Source organism: Echeneis naucrates, chromosome 15 (assembly GCF_900963305.1).
Source record: "Echeneis naucrates chromosome 15, fEcheNa1.1, whole genome shotgun sequence".
NCBI lineage: Eukaryota > Metazoa > Chordata > Actinopteri > Carangiformes > Echeneidae > Echeneis > Echeneis naucrates.
This window is the reverse complement of record NC_042525.1, coordinates 22,147,849-22,163,320: the sequence shown is the minus strand read 5'-3', so window position 1 is coordinate 22,163,320 and position 15,472 is coordinate 22,147,849. Positions and strand designations below refer to the sequence as shown.

Below are 15,472 nucleotides of genomic sequence, written 5' to 3'. Positions count from 1 at the left end.
GCAGCCCATATCCAACCAAGGACCAGCATACGTAATTAGCACATCAGACACTAACTCACAATGTGGTCCGGGCGTAGGCTAGTTTTGTTGTTTGGTGACTTGGTGTTGTTTTTATACTACCTGGTAGTGGCAAGTTTTTCTCCTCTTTTCCAGTCCCACACTACAACTGAATGCCCATCGTCGACTCCCACAGACACCAGACTCTTTCCATCAGCTGCAGAGGAGATGCAGAGAAGACATGCATCTAGGGATTTTTACAGTTACGGTTTCTGATAAACTTCGATGAGCTCTAAGAAGTGGCAAACAGTGTGGTAAGTGCTAGCAGTATCTCCATTTTCTCAGGCACATATCAGTGGGTCATGCAATTCAAAACACCTACATGCATTGCTTTCATGTCACCACACAACAACTTTCCAGAAATCTTTATCAGAACACTACAGTTCCCTCTCTCATCAACGGTGGTGTCAGAGCATTGGACACTGGTTAATAATAACACTTGAGATAAATTAAAGAATGATCAATTCACGTTCTCGGGACCAAGAACATGCTGATAAATATTCAAAGCAATGTATTCAGTAACTGTGGAGTGACTTGAGGAAATGGGTTCAAGGTTGCGTGTGTAGATCACTATAAACCTGAAAAGTCGAGAGCACACACTCCTCTCTGATGAAATCCCTTCAGCAAAGAGAGACACCTCATGGTTTGGATATCCCACACATGGATGGCTGGGTCCCTTCCCACCTGCACACACATTTCTCATTAGGCTCTTCCTATTCAGAAAAATGCTGCTTAAAATCACAGTTCACCATTTGATCTCAGCTTTAATTAGATTTTTGCATAAATGTGTGTGTGTGTGTGTGTGTGCACGCACTTGTCCTGTGGCAGCATAGTCCTTCAGCGGATGGATGCTGAGGCTCAGGATGTCATCGTCATGGCCGAGATAGAATCGCTGGCTGTGTAGCTGTCGGTCGTAGACCACACCCACTGCTGCCACATGGTACAGCACCCCACCTCCTTGAGTGTAGTACAGGTTGTTCCTGCAGTTGTAACCACGGTAACTGGAAACACACACATATAGAGAACCAGTCAAAACCCCAACTGGAGTTTAACTTGCCTATCCATGATGACAAGAGACCATGCATACATGAGGGTTAGAAACATGTCTGATGTCTCTGTATTTCAACGTTTAAGGCTTGATATCAACAGGCAGCATGGCAGCATAGTGGCTACTGCTGTTGCCCCACATCAGACCTTGGGCCTCTCTGTGCAGCACGTTTGCATGTTCTCCTCGTGCCCACTCGGGCTTCCTCTGGGTACTCCGGGTTCCCATTTCCTCCCACCGTCCAAAGACAGCATGCTTGGGTTAACTGCTGACTCTAAATTGTCTGTAGGTCTGTGTGTGAGTGTGAGTTGTTGTTGGTCTCTGTCTGTCCCTGTGTGTTGGCCCTGTGATGGACTGGTGAACTGCCCAGGGTGTGCCCCCCCCCAGTGGCTCCAGTGGCCGCTGTGACCGGGAAACAGATAAGCAGAATGAAGACTTGGTATCCATTAGAAGACAAAAATCAATGTAGTTTTATACGTCCTCTCTCAGGACTCGACATGGAAAAGCTTGGTAAAACTCAGTGCTAAATGAAATGGTAAAGGGCAGTCAGTTCTGAAATAAGTCAAAATTATTTTAGTATAGAAAAGTATAGAAAATTTTGAAAAATGTTAGTTTAGTTAACTGGTGTACAAATATGAGGCTGTAATATATTGGTTTTGTTTCCAGCTGTTTTCCCCCTCCTTTGTGTGCCATGTTAGTCAATAGTTTGTCTGCAGTTGGGCATGGCTTCTCCCTGTCTCAGATTTTCAACCCTCTGTGGTCTATAGCTTTTATAACTTTTGCTATGACATCACAAACCTCAAGTTGCTGACACCTTCATATTTATCTGACTTCAGCTCACACATACGTGTTGAACTGTCCAATCTAACAATTCTGCCTTCATCTATGTACAAAGTAGTACCAAAGGTATAGCTCTGGCAGGAGCTTCACACACAAAAACACACACACACTCATAAGTTACCCATGCACAAATTGCAGCCGGAGACCTTGGCCTGGTCCACACTGTCTCTTCAGCAATCCAACTTGCTGCTTCTTTTCTCTGCTTTGCTGCCGTAGCTGAGGAAGGTCCTCCTTATACACCTTCAGAGACACACACAAACCAATAAAAAGTGATGTTTCACAATCAAGTCATTGTTAACGTCAGTGTGATGTTTACCTTCCTTGGTAGGTGAACATCCCACTCACAGGCTGGCAAAGCCCAGAGCCACCATTGTTTGTGGTTCACGGCCCTGCATAGTAGAGCTGAAGCCCGACTGAACCCATCGGGTGCTGCCGGGTTCAGGCTTCATTTCTATCATTTTGCACTGGCTCCGGCTTGTGCGGTAAATGAGCGGTCAGGTGATAAGTCTTGATTAGCGTGAGAAAGATGGAAAAATGGATGCTGATGGGTGCACACATTTGAATAATATCAGGCTATGAACTGGTTCAGGCTTTTAAAAAGCCATCAAATAAAATGTACTGCTTGGGCTTTGTCGGGCCTAACCTTTAAGGCCCAATCACAGCTCTACTGCACAGAGGCAATGGATCTCTAGCAATAACAATACTGACTTTGGGCCGAGCCCACGATTGTTATTCAAATCTTTGTTATTATTATTATTATGTAAGTTTTTTTTTTTTTTAATATATATTTTATTTAAGCTTTTCAAACTTTTTGTTACAATAGATAAAGAAAAACAACAATAGTGGCACACAATTCAAGTATACCTTACCCGAAAATGTTACATAAAGTAAATGAAGTAATAAAACTAAAGACAGAACTATGTAAGGTTGTATACATTGGCCAAAATTATCCAGTGTTCTGTGTCCCAAGAAACCATCAGGGGTTAAAAAAAAAAATTAAGCCGCTGGAACCAAAACAAAGAAACAAACACACATGAGAAAGGAAGAGAGAGAAAAAGTTCTGGAAACAAAGACCATTTCACTGAGTGCTTCATTAACTTGTTGTAGTAATCAGCTTCTGGCCAGTTTTCTGATGGGAGTTACTGCTTTGCCGTAAGTCGCTCTCTGCTGAGCCACTGCACTCGGGTAGTTATCCAACCCTGAAGCTACAGGTGATAGCTGCAGGAGCTGGCTCAAAGTCTTGGCCGTACCATTATTGTAAGTCAATTAAAGTCTGACAATTAATAATGATTCTTATATGGTCTATAAATATTTCCTGACATACAGAAGCCGATGGAAGACAACTGGTCAATTGCAAGAGTTAAGAAATTCTTTGCTGTCTGATCATATTTTAATTTCTTTACAGACAGAAAATTGATAACCATTCAATAATTGATACTTAATCTCAACATGACAGTATCTTTTCCTCTGTCCACAAGCTTCATTGTTTCTCTGTCCTGGTGAGAAAATGTAAGTGAACACACACACACACACACACACACACACACACACACGTTTTGCCTTGCCCTGTGACTTCCTGTTTTATTTTGAAACCCTACTCTCTTCTTGTTTCAGGTAACCTGCACTTTCCCCTTGTGTGTTTCCCTCTGGTCTGATTGTCTCACCTGTTTCCCATTACCTTGTGTGTATATATAGTCTTTGTCCTGTGCCAGTTCATATTGTCTTCATGTCAGAGAATGTGCACCTATATCTGTGCTAAGTTTCATGGGCAGCCAGGTTTTGTATTTCCTTTGTATAGTCCACACAAAGTTTACTTTCTTGCTTGATACTTTAAATTCTTGCTTTTGGCTTTCCTAGTATAGTAGTTTTTCCTTAAAAAAAGTTCTATTCTTTTGTAGTTATTTTCCTCCTAGTGAGTGATTTTTCCTTTTTTTAATTTTTTTTTTATTTTGTAGTTAGATATATTCCTCTGTCTGGGTGAGTTTTCTGTTCACACTTTTCATCAAAAGACTGTTTATTTGAGACTTTGTTTCTTGAGTTGTGTGTTTGGGTTCTGTCCAAGTCCAGGTGTGACATTACCAGCCTCAGCAACGTGAATGCTGGACCATTTGTCATGTTAATTATTCTGTGGAGGCTGGGCTGTATTCTAGCCGTCTGAAAGTTTCACAAATAGAGACTTTGCTCCCAGCAGGCTTTACACTGGCAGTGCTCAACGTCCACTCTGTGCTCCCTGTTCAGAGGTGAATCTTTCTAGAGCATCACAGTGGATCCGAGCTGTCAGTTACAGACCGTTCAGCAGGAATTTGAATCAGGTTTCCCACAACTTTTTCTTTTTACTCTAATAGTTGAAACATCTAAATCTACCGGAAAATTTTTTTTTTCTTCTTTTATCTGGGCGAGTGCAAACCAAACTCTGAGGGCTTTGCACTGCTACTTTAAATTTAATTATTTTAAAGCACTCGCATCATTTACCTCAACAATGTAAAAGCAATAGTTATAATTTCAAATCTTAGATAAATAATAAAAATCTAATTAGCATCTCATCTCATTCTTCATATCGTTCATCTATCGCGGTCATCAGTGTGCTGGAGCCAATCCCAGTTGAGAATGGGAGAGGGTGGGGTTCACCCTGGACAAGTAACCAGTCTATCCGAGGTCTGCCATATAGATATTAACCATTCACACTTATGCCTGTGTTTGGACTTTGGGAGGAAGCTAGAGAACCTTAAGAGAACTCGAACAGGCATGGGAAGAACATGCAAACGCACTAACCACCATTCCACCAGCAGCTGATATAATCACAACTAAAAGAATTTTAGTTGTGAACTTTTAGAATTTTATTCTGCAGAATTAGAATCATGAGTCCTGATTTATCAGCGCTTTTACAATTAAGTGTCACAGCTTCTCTAGGTGCAGATGGTTTTCAATACTATTATATACAGTTTGATAAGGCCAGCAGTTCCTAATAGTCCAAATGGTCTCCAGGTACATTTTGAGAGGCCGTCAACTAAAGCCAACTAAAATATAATCTTTTGTAAAAATTCACACGCCAAAAAAGGTTGGGGACAATTTAAAAAAAAAAAAAAAAAAAAAAATTGTCCCCAACCTTTTTTGGCGTGTGAATTTTGCAGGACATGAAATGTATTTTATTTTGAAAATTAATTCGGACTCATTAGGCAAATGAATGTGGTGCATCAAAAAGTGTAGTATTTGCCTCTGAAGTGATGCCATCACCAAAATTATTGCAATTCATCCCCAAGGATGTCTGAGAAGCAGAATGTCTGAACTATCAGTCTCAATCATCTGTGCTAGTGAGTTGATGATGTATTTCACCAAAAACTATAAGCTTTTGCCTGCTAGTAGTTCTACATCTAAAGTCAGGGATTAACCAAAGCCACTGGGGTTCCTCATCTGAGGACCACGAGCTGTTTCAGTCTGAACCAAAGTAGTGAACCCTGGAGCCAAGTGGCCAACGACAAAAAATGAGTGAAGGACATAGGAACAGAATGTCTACATAAGTTTCGGAAAAATCAAGAGAGGATGCAAGCGCAAGAACAAAAATAAGAAAATAAGAAGAGAAGGGGGGACGGATGGTGAAAAGGAAAACAATGGAAAGCTAAGGAAGAAATGGAGGCAAATGAAGATCATAATGGTAAACTAATCCCCTGCTCTTTCCACTTACACTTTGAAGGCACTGATAAATCTAAACACACACACACACACACACCTGTACTTTGAGCTCAATCTCCAAACAGCACATTGTACTGACACTGGCAGCACCTGGCCAATGGTGGTCACAGGACGTGAGCTAGGCAATGGCTGGCAGTTGAGATAAGGCGTGTTTCATGATCACCATGGCAACCAGACAGAGTCCTGCTGTGCTGCAGCTGATTGGAATAAGGACGAGGAGCTGATATAATGCAGCATCCATTAATTAACAGAAAAAAAAAAAATCTCTCTAGCGGCTTTGCTCAGGGACTGGGGATCAAAGAGATGGCCTAAATGGCTGCACCTGATGAATATAGGTCATACCTGTCTGTCGTAGTTGATCTGCGTTTCCTGCTCAATGTCAGAGTCGAGCTCCGGGACATCAGACACGTCACTGTCTGACTCCTCGCTGTTGGAGTCCCCATGACTGTCTACGGAGGACAGAGAGACAAAATTAACTGAACCTGTAATAAAAACTGCTTATGCAGTGAATGGGGTAAGTTAAAATGGTTAACATTCAAACTACTACCAAAACATTTAGAAACCTTGGACCAGTTACTGGTGGAACTTATCAGAAGACCCATTAAGCCTTTTCAAGGTCTCATAAAGGCAGACCCAATTGTTGTCTTTGATTTAAACCAGTTTTTGGTTCTATATAATTACAGAAAAGGCACCAAAGTACATTCAGAAATTGAGCCTTCAGATGTCCCAACAACTGGCATAGCTGTCAGGACTTTAGGGACTTTGTGCTTCAACACTCCTGCAACAAATGCCGAAACCTGACAGTATACTAACAGGACGTGAGCTAGGCAATGGCAGACATAGATTACCCCAAGAAAAGACTGAAATTTGAATTTAACTATAGGGACATGTTAAACTAAGGTGTGTCTTCAATCTTGAAATCAGTCAGTCTGCCCATTTAAAGGGTGAAAAGTAGTCACTGTGCTGTTTGGTATCACAGTGTGCACCATACTGAACATGGGCCACTGAAAGCTAAGGAGGGAGTAGTCTGAAGATACGAGAAGGAAAGTTATAGACAAGCATGCTACAGGTTAAGGCTATAAGACCATCTCCAAGCATGGAAGCATGATGTTCCTACAGTTGCAGATATTATTCAGAAGTTTAAGGTCCACGGGAATGCAGCCAACCTCCCTGGACGATACAAGAGGAAAATTGATGACAAATTGAAGAGGTGAATGGTATAAATAATCTGAATGGTAACCAAAGAGCTCAGAACAACTTCCAAAGAGATTAGAGGTGAACTCCAAAGTCAAGGTACAGAGTGTCAGATCACACCATCCATCGCTGTTTGAGCCAATGTGGACATAACTGAACCGAAGAGAACTCCACTGTTGAAAGCAAATCATAAAAAGCAAAACTGGAAAAGTAAGGTTTAAGTTAAAGGTACCATCATTTTTGTCCAAGCCAGTTTCATTATTTTGTTTTTGAAAATGATTCTGTTGCACAATAATTCAAAAGCCGTAACTGATTTTCAGCAGTTAATTTTCAGTAAATTTTTATTCTTACTTTTGTCAGATTCAAGTTATTTCAGTGACCATTGTGTGTGTTTTTTTTTTCTTTAACATAAGGGTACCAACAAGCTGTTTAGACCTGGAGAGTGGGGAAGGAAAGAATATGAAGACAATGTGTCACACAACAGAACAATGCTTTTCAGATGAGTATGCATAAGTGACCAAAGTTAACTCAACAGGCAGCACGGCGGCATAGTGGTTAGTGCTGTTGCCAGAAGGTCATGGGTTCGGTTCCCGGCGCTGGGTCCTCTCTGTGTGTTGTTTGCCTGTGCTTGCTGGGAAACCAAGCCCAGGTCCTCTGGTTTCCTCCCACCGTCCAAAGACATCATGTTTGGGTTAACTGGTGACAAAATTTTCCGTGATTGGTTGTTGGTCTCTGTGTGGTGGCCCCATGATGGACTGGTGACGTGTCCAGGGTGTACCCCGGGTGCTTGTAAAGTTATGACAATTGGTTTATTGTGGTGTGTGCACTAAGTACGATAGAGTGGGCTAATATGTATGTGGATTTGTAGTTTAGTGTTTTGAGAGTTCTCCTACCAATGTGCTGCCTAAACTCAGTGAAGGGTGTTCTTCACAAGCAGTATGGCTCTTCATGAACCCTAACATCCTCTGACTTCTCATGATCCTTTATGGCTTTTAATTTACGCCACCATTGGGTCAATGCTTTGATTGGTGTAGTTTAAACATCAGCAATACTAGTCAGTCAAATAAAGAAAAAATTTAAAGAATCCAGAGCAGCATATTGTCGTATTTTACAGGATCACAACCAAAAATCCCAAGAAAAAATATGACAGAAGATGAAACAAGACTTGGCATCGCTGATCGGATGGTGGACAGCAGCATCTCCCCGGCTGAGGAGAGCTCCCAGGCCGATCCAAATGAACAAGGATCCCCACTCCCAGAATCTATGGTAGGGGGCTGCATTGAGCCAGGTCGCTTCGCCAAATGGCGAGAGGGTCGTGAGTGGCTTGATGTCACCACAGATAGGTCCAGGGTGTGTTTTGCCATTGGGGATGGTGAGGATTATCCCCCCCTCTGTTTTTTTTCACTAATTGCACCCTGTTTACATCATCAATACTAATTAGCCCAGGCTAACATGCTAACACACAAATCGAAAATGGCAAACATGGTAAATGTTATTTCTGTAAGCACCTCCTTAAAGAACAGTGCAGCACTGTCAGGACATCTGAAGCTTTCAGTTTTCTACCTTGTATGTTGACGTCTAGAACTCCATTCATCACAGACTCTGGCAAAAATCGCCATTGGAAGAGGGCGTGGTCAGCTCCACCTGTGGTCAGCACCCATTGCAGATCATGTGACCAGCGGACATTTGTTACATGGGCAGAGTGACCCATATACTTCTTGAATTTGGCTCCTGGAAGGAAATATGAAATCGATTTAAGAAGAAAACTGAGACGTGAAGGAAGGAACAAGATAAAGTTAAAAAAAAAAAAACAACAACAGAGACCTTTCCTCAAACAGGGGAAGCGGAAGAGCTTAATGAGGCCAAGGTCATCTCCTGCCACGAGCACAGCAGCAGTGGGGTTGGCATCTACAGCGTTGATCTCGCTTAGATCTGAGTATTTGGGCCAGATGCCGTTGACCTCTGAGCCCAGGATGCCACTCCAGGACGCCCAGCGCTGACCTTTCACCTCCTCTTTACTGATGACTGGCTTCCCCACTGCAGGAGAAAAAAGTAGTAACTTAAACTCTTAGAGCTGATTCTGCTTGTAGCAACACACACAGTAGTCTGTCCTGATGCTAATAATAGCATCCCGTTTGACTATTACAACCTTTTTACACATATGTCATCAGCTTATCATCATATCAGTTATCCACTGGAGCAGATTTTAATTTTTCTCACTGGAGCTGACACAGAGTTAATTCCTTTAACAGGAAGGCTCTTGCTAGCCGAAAATAAACAGTCTTTTACATCAACCACCACTGCCAAAATATTTCAACCATATTTAATGTCTCAGGTACGATAGTACCTTTATTTTATTTTTAAAATAAAACTTCATTTGGAACTGGTTGTTCTGTTCACACAGACAAAAAAGTGACTCCAAGCTGAACTGCGAACTGTGAAAGAAGGAGGCCGGGCACTCCTTTTGTCTGTTAGTGTATAGAAAGCTGCTGTACTTAAGGAGGTACTAATGTAAGATCACAGCTTTCAATGGAGCCGAAGAGAGTAAACAACCATCAGCCTACAGTCAGAAAGAAAGCTGGTGAATCAGATCAATAAAACCTTATTTTTCTGATTGTTACAGACAGCATTTACGTTCAACAGCACAAATAAACTCCACAGCTTGAATATGGACATTAGTTGTTTTTTTTTTTTGGAACATTTGTTAACTGGTAAAATAATCCCGACATGAATTACTCTACCCCCGTTAGCTTGACTGAAATCGAACTGAAAACAGTCGGACTAACACACCCAGATGATGCAATTGAAAGTCGATCTACTGCTGCATGTATATGGACTGGAGTCGGAGGAGGTGATCTGTGCATGTGCTTAAATTTTGCGTCAAGCTATGACCCGGAAGTCAAACGGCATTTAAAACGTAAACGTAGGAGGACACACAAAAGCAGCTGGCTAATTGCGACGGGTCGAACAAGGCAAAGTCTGCAGCAAAAGCTCCTTTTTGGACGGATACAGAGAACCTGTTTTCTTTCCACCTCTGCTGTGGTCTGTGATGTCACAGGTGACTCAGCAGTGGCCCATTACCCACAAGCAGAAAGAGTGCACATCGCCACCTATCGTCGCAGAGGTGACATGATTTCAACAAATAAAATCGAATTCACTCCCGTGCATGGATACTGGGCCAAGGACAGAAGTCTGATGGGATGGCTGTATCAAGCTAACTATATATATATATATATATATATATATATATATATATATATATATATATATATAGCTTGGTTTAACCGTGCATGTAAACGTGCTCACTAAGAAAAACCTGTCACACTGTTTAGTTAATGAGTTAATAAGTTGTTGTGACTTTCATTAGCATACAGAAAAGCCTTATCATGAGAAGTTTTTTATTTTCTTCATGTGAGACTAATTATATTTCTGTGCTGTTTAATTTATTTTAAATGTAATAGTTTGTAAAAAATTATTACATGGAAAAAATTATAAAGTAAAAATACAGTACAGTAGCCTATTACATAATAAAATACAGTTTTGACATCTTTTTCTACATTGCGCTTCTTCAAATGAATTAACTGTATTTGCTGATCAATAAAAGACTTGGCTTCATGATGACTTAGGAGTGAATCAGGATCGGAGTTGATTTATTGAACCGATGAAAATAAGGAGCATCGCTCATGAGGCCTTTGTTTTTTAAACTGGAACGACCAAACCAGCATGATGTTGCTGCAGTGTGCTGTTAACACTGTAAAAGCATGTCAGGGTTGAATGGAAGTGTGTGGGGAAGTTTATTTGTGCTGTTGACCATAACTGCTGTGAAGCAATCAGAAAATAACATTTTGTTGATCTGATTCACGGCTTCCTCTCCCCGTTCAATCTCTAGTTCACACCCCAGCATCAGTCGGTTTAACTGGTGACTATTTCACATTACAATATACGTTATCGTACAGTCATCAATGAAACTGAAACACCGGCTTTGTAACTCCTTTGCCGCTTACTTCCGTAGCAGCTCTGTCCCCCACCATTCATGTTCACCGCTCCCTGCTGCTGTCTTATGGAGGCGTCCTCCTACTCACAGATGACCCCTGGTAGTTGTTTGGGCACTGCTAATGAAAACACAATTCCCCCTCCTCCTCTAAAAAGACACGTGCATCATGTGTGACTCACGTAAGAATCATGTCTGAATACGGCCAAACCAGGAACAACCGTATAAATGCTGCCTTTTTCACTTTCTGCTTTGCTCATCACTACAACCACTAGATGTCGCCTAGCAACAAAACCTAACTATAAGGTCACAGTAATCGTCGACCTATCAGCTGGTAACCTGGGTGATTCGACAGGGTTTGGCTGAGAGTGCATAGACTCACTGGGCATTCGGTAGAAGAGACGCTCTCCAGCACCATCGTTACTTTGCAGGATTTTGCTGTCTTGAGACCAGTCCAAGTGAGTTATGAAACTGGAGGATTTACTGCATTCTCCCACCTGCAGACAGACAGGTGAGAATGAACACAGTGCAGTTACCTCAGACCTGTTGATCAGCTGCAGCCTCACCTTTTTGAATCTTTGAGCGACAGCATAGATGTCCACCAGCCCATCATTTGAGCCCACAGCGAGATATGCTCCATCTGGAGAAAACTTCATCTCATGTATCACCTCCTTCCTGTCTTTGATGTGAACAACCTCTGTCATGTCTCTGCGACAGGAAGAGAAACATCCTATGAAATCCATGTCATAGCAAATAAGTCAGTTCATGTTTGTTGAATTGTGTATATGTGGGTGTTTGTGTTACCTGACTCTCAGCACAGTGAAGGATCCGTCCTTCATGCCAAGAGCCAGCTGGGATCCATCCACACTGAACGCCACGCTGCGCACCGCCTCCTCCATATTACAGCGAGCGATGAGGGCATGATCCACCAGACTCCACAACCTGAAATGATAAGAAGGTGACTTTTTAAAGGGTTAGCAAATTGTGACTGGTGAAAACTGCTGGTGTGATCACCTGGAAAAGACACAAGTGTAGATCCTCATGAGATCAGCAGAGCAACAACATCAGCATCCTCCCTGTCTCTGTCCTACTTCTGTTTCCATTGTGTCTGTACATCGGGGGTACCATTTCCTTTTTTCCCCATTTTCATTAGATGCTGCATTACTTTCATGGCGCTCACGTGTCTTCTTGTTTCAGCCTTTGTGTTTCCTGCTCCACTCCTGCTGGTTTCATCAGGATCTCTCTGTCTCCAGTGTGTGTACTCCTCTCTGTTGTGTCAGTTCCTTTTCTTCCTTTACTTCACAAAGATTTTTAATAGTTACTGACTTTTTGCTTGTCTTCTTCAAGAAATTTAGTCTTATTCTCTTGGATTTATTGGCTGGAAGGCTTTATATCCTTCCCTGTACTCAATCTTCTGATTATCTTCCATGCCTATGAACTAATAACTAATCAGAAGAATGAGAGAAGAAAGAATGACTGGATATTCAGTCAATGTCTTAGAGATACTTTTGAGCAAGGCACCAAATGTGATCCCTGTGGTGTCCATGTCTAGCCGTGCGGAATTGTATTGGCAGCTTCCAGTGAATGAACATGATCATCACCTCTCCTCTCCTCCACTGACCTGACAGAGCGGTCATCACTGCCCGTGACTACTAGAGGTTTTTTAGGATGAACGTCGAGAGCCCAGAGCTCACCCTCACTGTGGCCTTGCATGATCAGCATCGGTTTATCTCGGTCCCTCACCATCACCTGGACACACAGACAGGTGCAGGTCTCACACACAAAAATCCAAAATGAGAAACATCACAGAACTACATGTTCTCCATGTTTGTTAACAAAGCGGGTGCAGACGCTGATTCTGTAAAGTAAAGCAAATGCTGAAAAGCTTTAAACCTTCACTCTGTCAACTCACCATTAAGGGGGAAACTATACTGGTGGTAAATGAAGTTAGATTGTATTGAAATCTATGTGAAAATGGCCCTACTTTTCACTTGATTTGTTAGCTTAGTAAGTGTTTATTAGAGGAAGATAGGCCATACAGCTCGGGATGAATTCAGGGCTACAGTGACGTCAAGTTAAAGCTTGATGCTTGTAACAGATCTTGTTCCAGGTGAGATGAGACATTCTAAACCACTGTGATCATCATCATAGCTCATTGAATGTGAAATTTCTCCATCACTGAAATTAAAAGCAAAAAAAGCTTGCATAGCTATTTTTTTAATAGTCATACATTCAATCACAATCTATTATACATTACAGACTATTTCCCATGACTTTCCCATGAATTTTGGGGGTTTTGGTTTTAAAATTCCATGACATTTCCAGGTTTTCAAGATGTGTTTGAAGTCATTAATTGACTGTCATGCAACTAGAGGAATCTGAACAATGCTAAACTCTCCTAAAGAGTCTGTTGGTGATGTTAAATCCATGTGACTGAAACAAAGAGGCAGGAAATATGGTTTCTACTTGAGTACCAAGACTAGAACTGTTGGTGGTGTTCTACAAGAGGGGAAGTTTACCGGACCTAACTAAAATTTAAAATTTCAAAACTTAGGAGGAGCAGCATTGGGCTGAATTCTTGTTTCCCATACTTTATCTTCCTCACCTCAAAGATCTCACTGTCTTGGGTTCCTGCCAAAATCCGGTCGGCTCGCCAGCAGACACTGCGAATAGACAGACCTGGAGGAGGAAGAGAGTAAGTATAAATATATATGCAGAAACAAGAGAAGAACTTCAACAAAAAAGATGTGCTTTTAGAAAAAAAATTATTTGGAGTATTAGAGAAGAAAACAAAAGGAAAGATGTGTGGTGGATGGAACCAAAAGAAAGACACAGGTGAGGAGTAAGGAGTAAGGAAACTGTCACAAATAAATTAAAAAGCCCAAGCAGAGAAATGTTGGGACATTAGATGACAATAATGGGGAAAAATTTGTGAGACAAAATGGAGAGTGGGAGGTAGAGATAATGAAGAGCTGAAGCTGCACAGAACAAACTCAATTGGAATGAAAGTGGTTACAATGTAGGAAATGTGCACAATAGGTATTGACAAGGACTTGTTTCTGATCGATTAAGTATTTCACGAGCTGGAAACTTTATTGTGGGTTACTGACCTCCTGCGCTTCACATAGGTTCACAGCCTTGAGGCCATAACATCAATACCTTGTAGAGTCCACAGTCTAAATCGTGACCTCCATGTGGTCTTTGTTTATAGTGTCTTTGGACATACCGAAGGTGTCAGTCAGCAGCCTGTAAGCAGACTGTCATCTTAAAACTTTGGACTTTTGAACTTGTCATAGCAACGCCATCATCACCCCAAGCTCTGCCCATCTGGATAATCCAACCTCACAGTGTTTGGTACCTGAAATCTGGATGACTCACAAAACAATTGCTGTTGTTTCTAGAGCTCCAGAGAGAAGCCTGACGAGATATGAAACTACACTGATTCTTTTTGGTTTTTAAACTGCAGCTATACATTCTTATGGAGATAAACACCTGAAATAAGACACTTAAAGATAAATCCGTTAAACACTTGTATCAGAATTCTGTGTAACAACCACACACCATAATTAAAGATGGACGTAACAGCCATAGGCTTCTGTGTGCTGCTCCAACCTCACCATCCTGGCAGGACCTGACTCTCCCTCCTAACTCCCTGCTGATTCAAATACAGGGAGCTAACACATTCATTTCATTTGGTATGTGTCACCCTAACCCTAACCCACCATCACTTAAAGAGACCACACGTACAATTATATAAAATCCCTAATAAAATGGAAACAGGTGAGTTATACATGAATTCAGCCTGTAGTTGTAGTTGTAGAAGTAAGAAACTGGCCATAGACACCAAAACATTTCTTGTTCCTGGCTGTCTATTCCTGCTGAAAAGTTGGACATGCTAACATGAGGGTCTTTGAGTTCTCTAGCGGACATTAGAGGAACCACAGCTTAAATTTTTCTGCCACAATGGTTGATACTTGGTTAAAAACAGACAGACTGAGGACTAACTTACATTTGTAAGAGCGCTCTTAATGATCAACATGTTCAGGATGAAGGGAAAAACCTGATGTGATCCGTTGAATGTAGCCTGAAAACAGTTGGTGTCGCTGTGGGTTTCAAATGAAATTGATTTATATCACACCACATCATAACAAAGTTATATCAAGGCACTCTACACATAGAGCAGGTCCAGACCAAACTGTTTGAAGTTGTTAAAGAGACCAAAGCACTTGGAAACAGTAGTGAGGAAAAACTTCCTTTAAGAGGCAGAACTCTCGGGCAGAACCAGGCTCAGGGGGAGCGGCTATCTGTCTCAACTGGTTGGGTTGAGAGGGGGTGAGATGGGGGGTGCAGATAGAAAAGCAGAGGCAGTGACAGAGACACAGTGAGAGCAAGCGTGAAGGAGCGGAGGGGGAGACCTGGATGAGGGATGGAGAGAGAACAAGAACAGGAGAAGATACCATGGAAAATACACACAAAACACACGGAAAACATACAGTAATTGCAACCTGGTAGTTGTAAATGCGCAGCAGTAAATATTAGCAGTAGAGAAGAAGAGGTTGCAATGGGAAGTGAAGTTTCAGCCTCATTATGAGAGCAGTGTTTTGTTTTCTTGTTAGCACAGAGCATGTATTCACAAATTACAATTAAAATTTTCC

General features: G+C 41.7%; 1 protein-coding gene across 2 annotated transcripts in view; it reads right to left on the bottom strand.

Annotated features, from left to right (window-relative positions):
• The window catches only part of LOC115055501 (echinoderm microtubule-associated protein-like 6), a 97,377-nt gene that overhangs the window by 24,234 nt on the left and 57,671 nt on the right, over positions 1-15,472 (bottom strand). For both annotated transcript variants that reach the window (XM_029521359.1, XM_029521360.1), the window contains exons 7-18: positions 13,423-13,496; positions 12,439-12,566; positions 11,622-11,759; positions 11,384-11,525; positions 11,200-11,314; positions 8,651-8,863; positions 8,390-8,557; positions 5,975-6,081; positions 2,064-2,182; positions 872-1,058; positions 636-741; positions 121-214 (exon numbers count right to left, since the gene is read on the bottom strand). In XM_029521359.1, the coding sequence (XP_029377219.1) occupies positions 121-214; positions 636-741; positions 872-1,058; positions 2,064-2,182; positions 5,975-6,081; positions 8,390-8,557; positions 8,651-8,863; positions 11,200-11,314; positions 11,384-11,525; positions 11,622-11,759; positions 12,439-12,566; positions 13,423-13,496 (1,591 nt within the window). The remainder of the gene's footprint in view (positions 1-120; positions 215-635; positions 742-871; positions 1,059-2,063; positions 2,183-5,974; positions 6,082-8,389; positions 8,558-8,650; positions 8,864-11,199; positions 11,315-11,383; positions 11,526-11,621; positions 11,760-12,438; positions 12,567-13,422; positions 13,497-15,472) is intronic.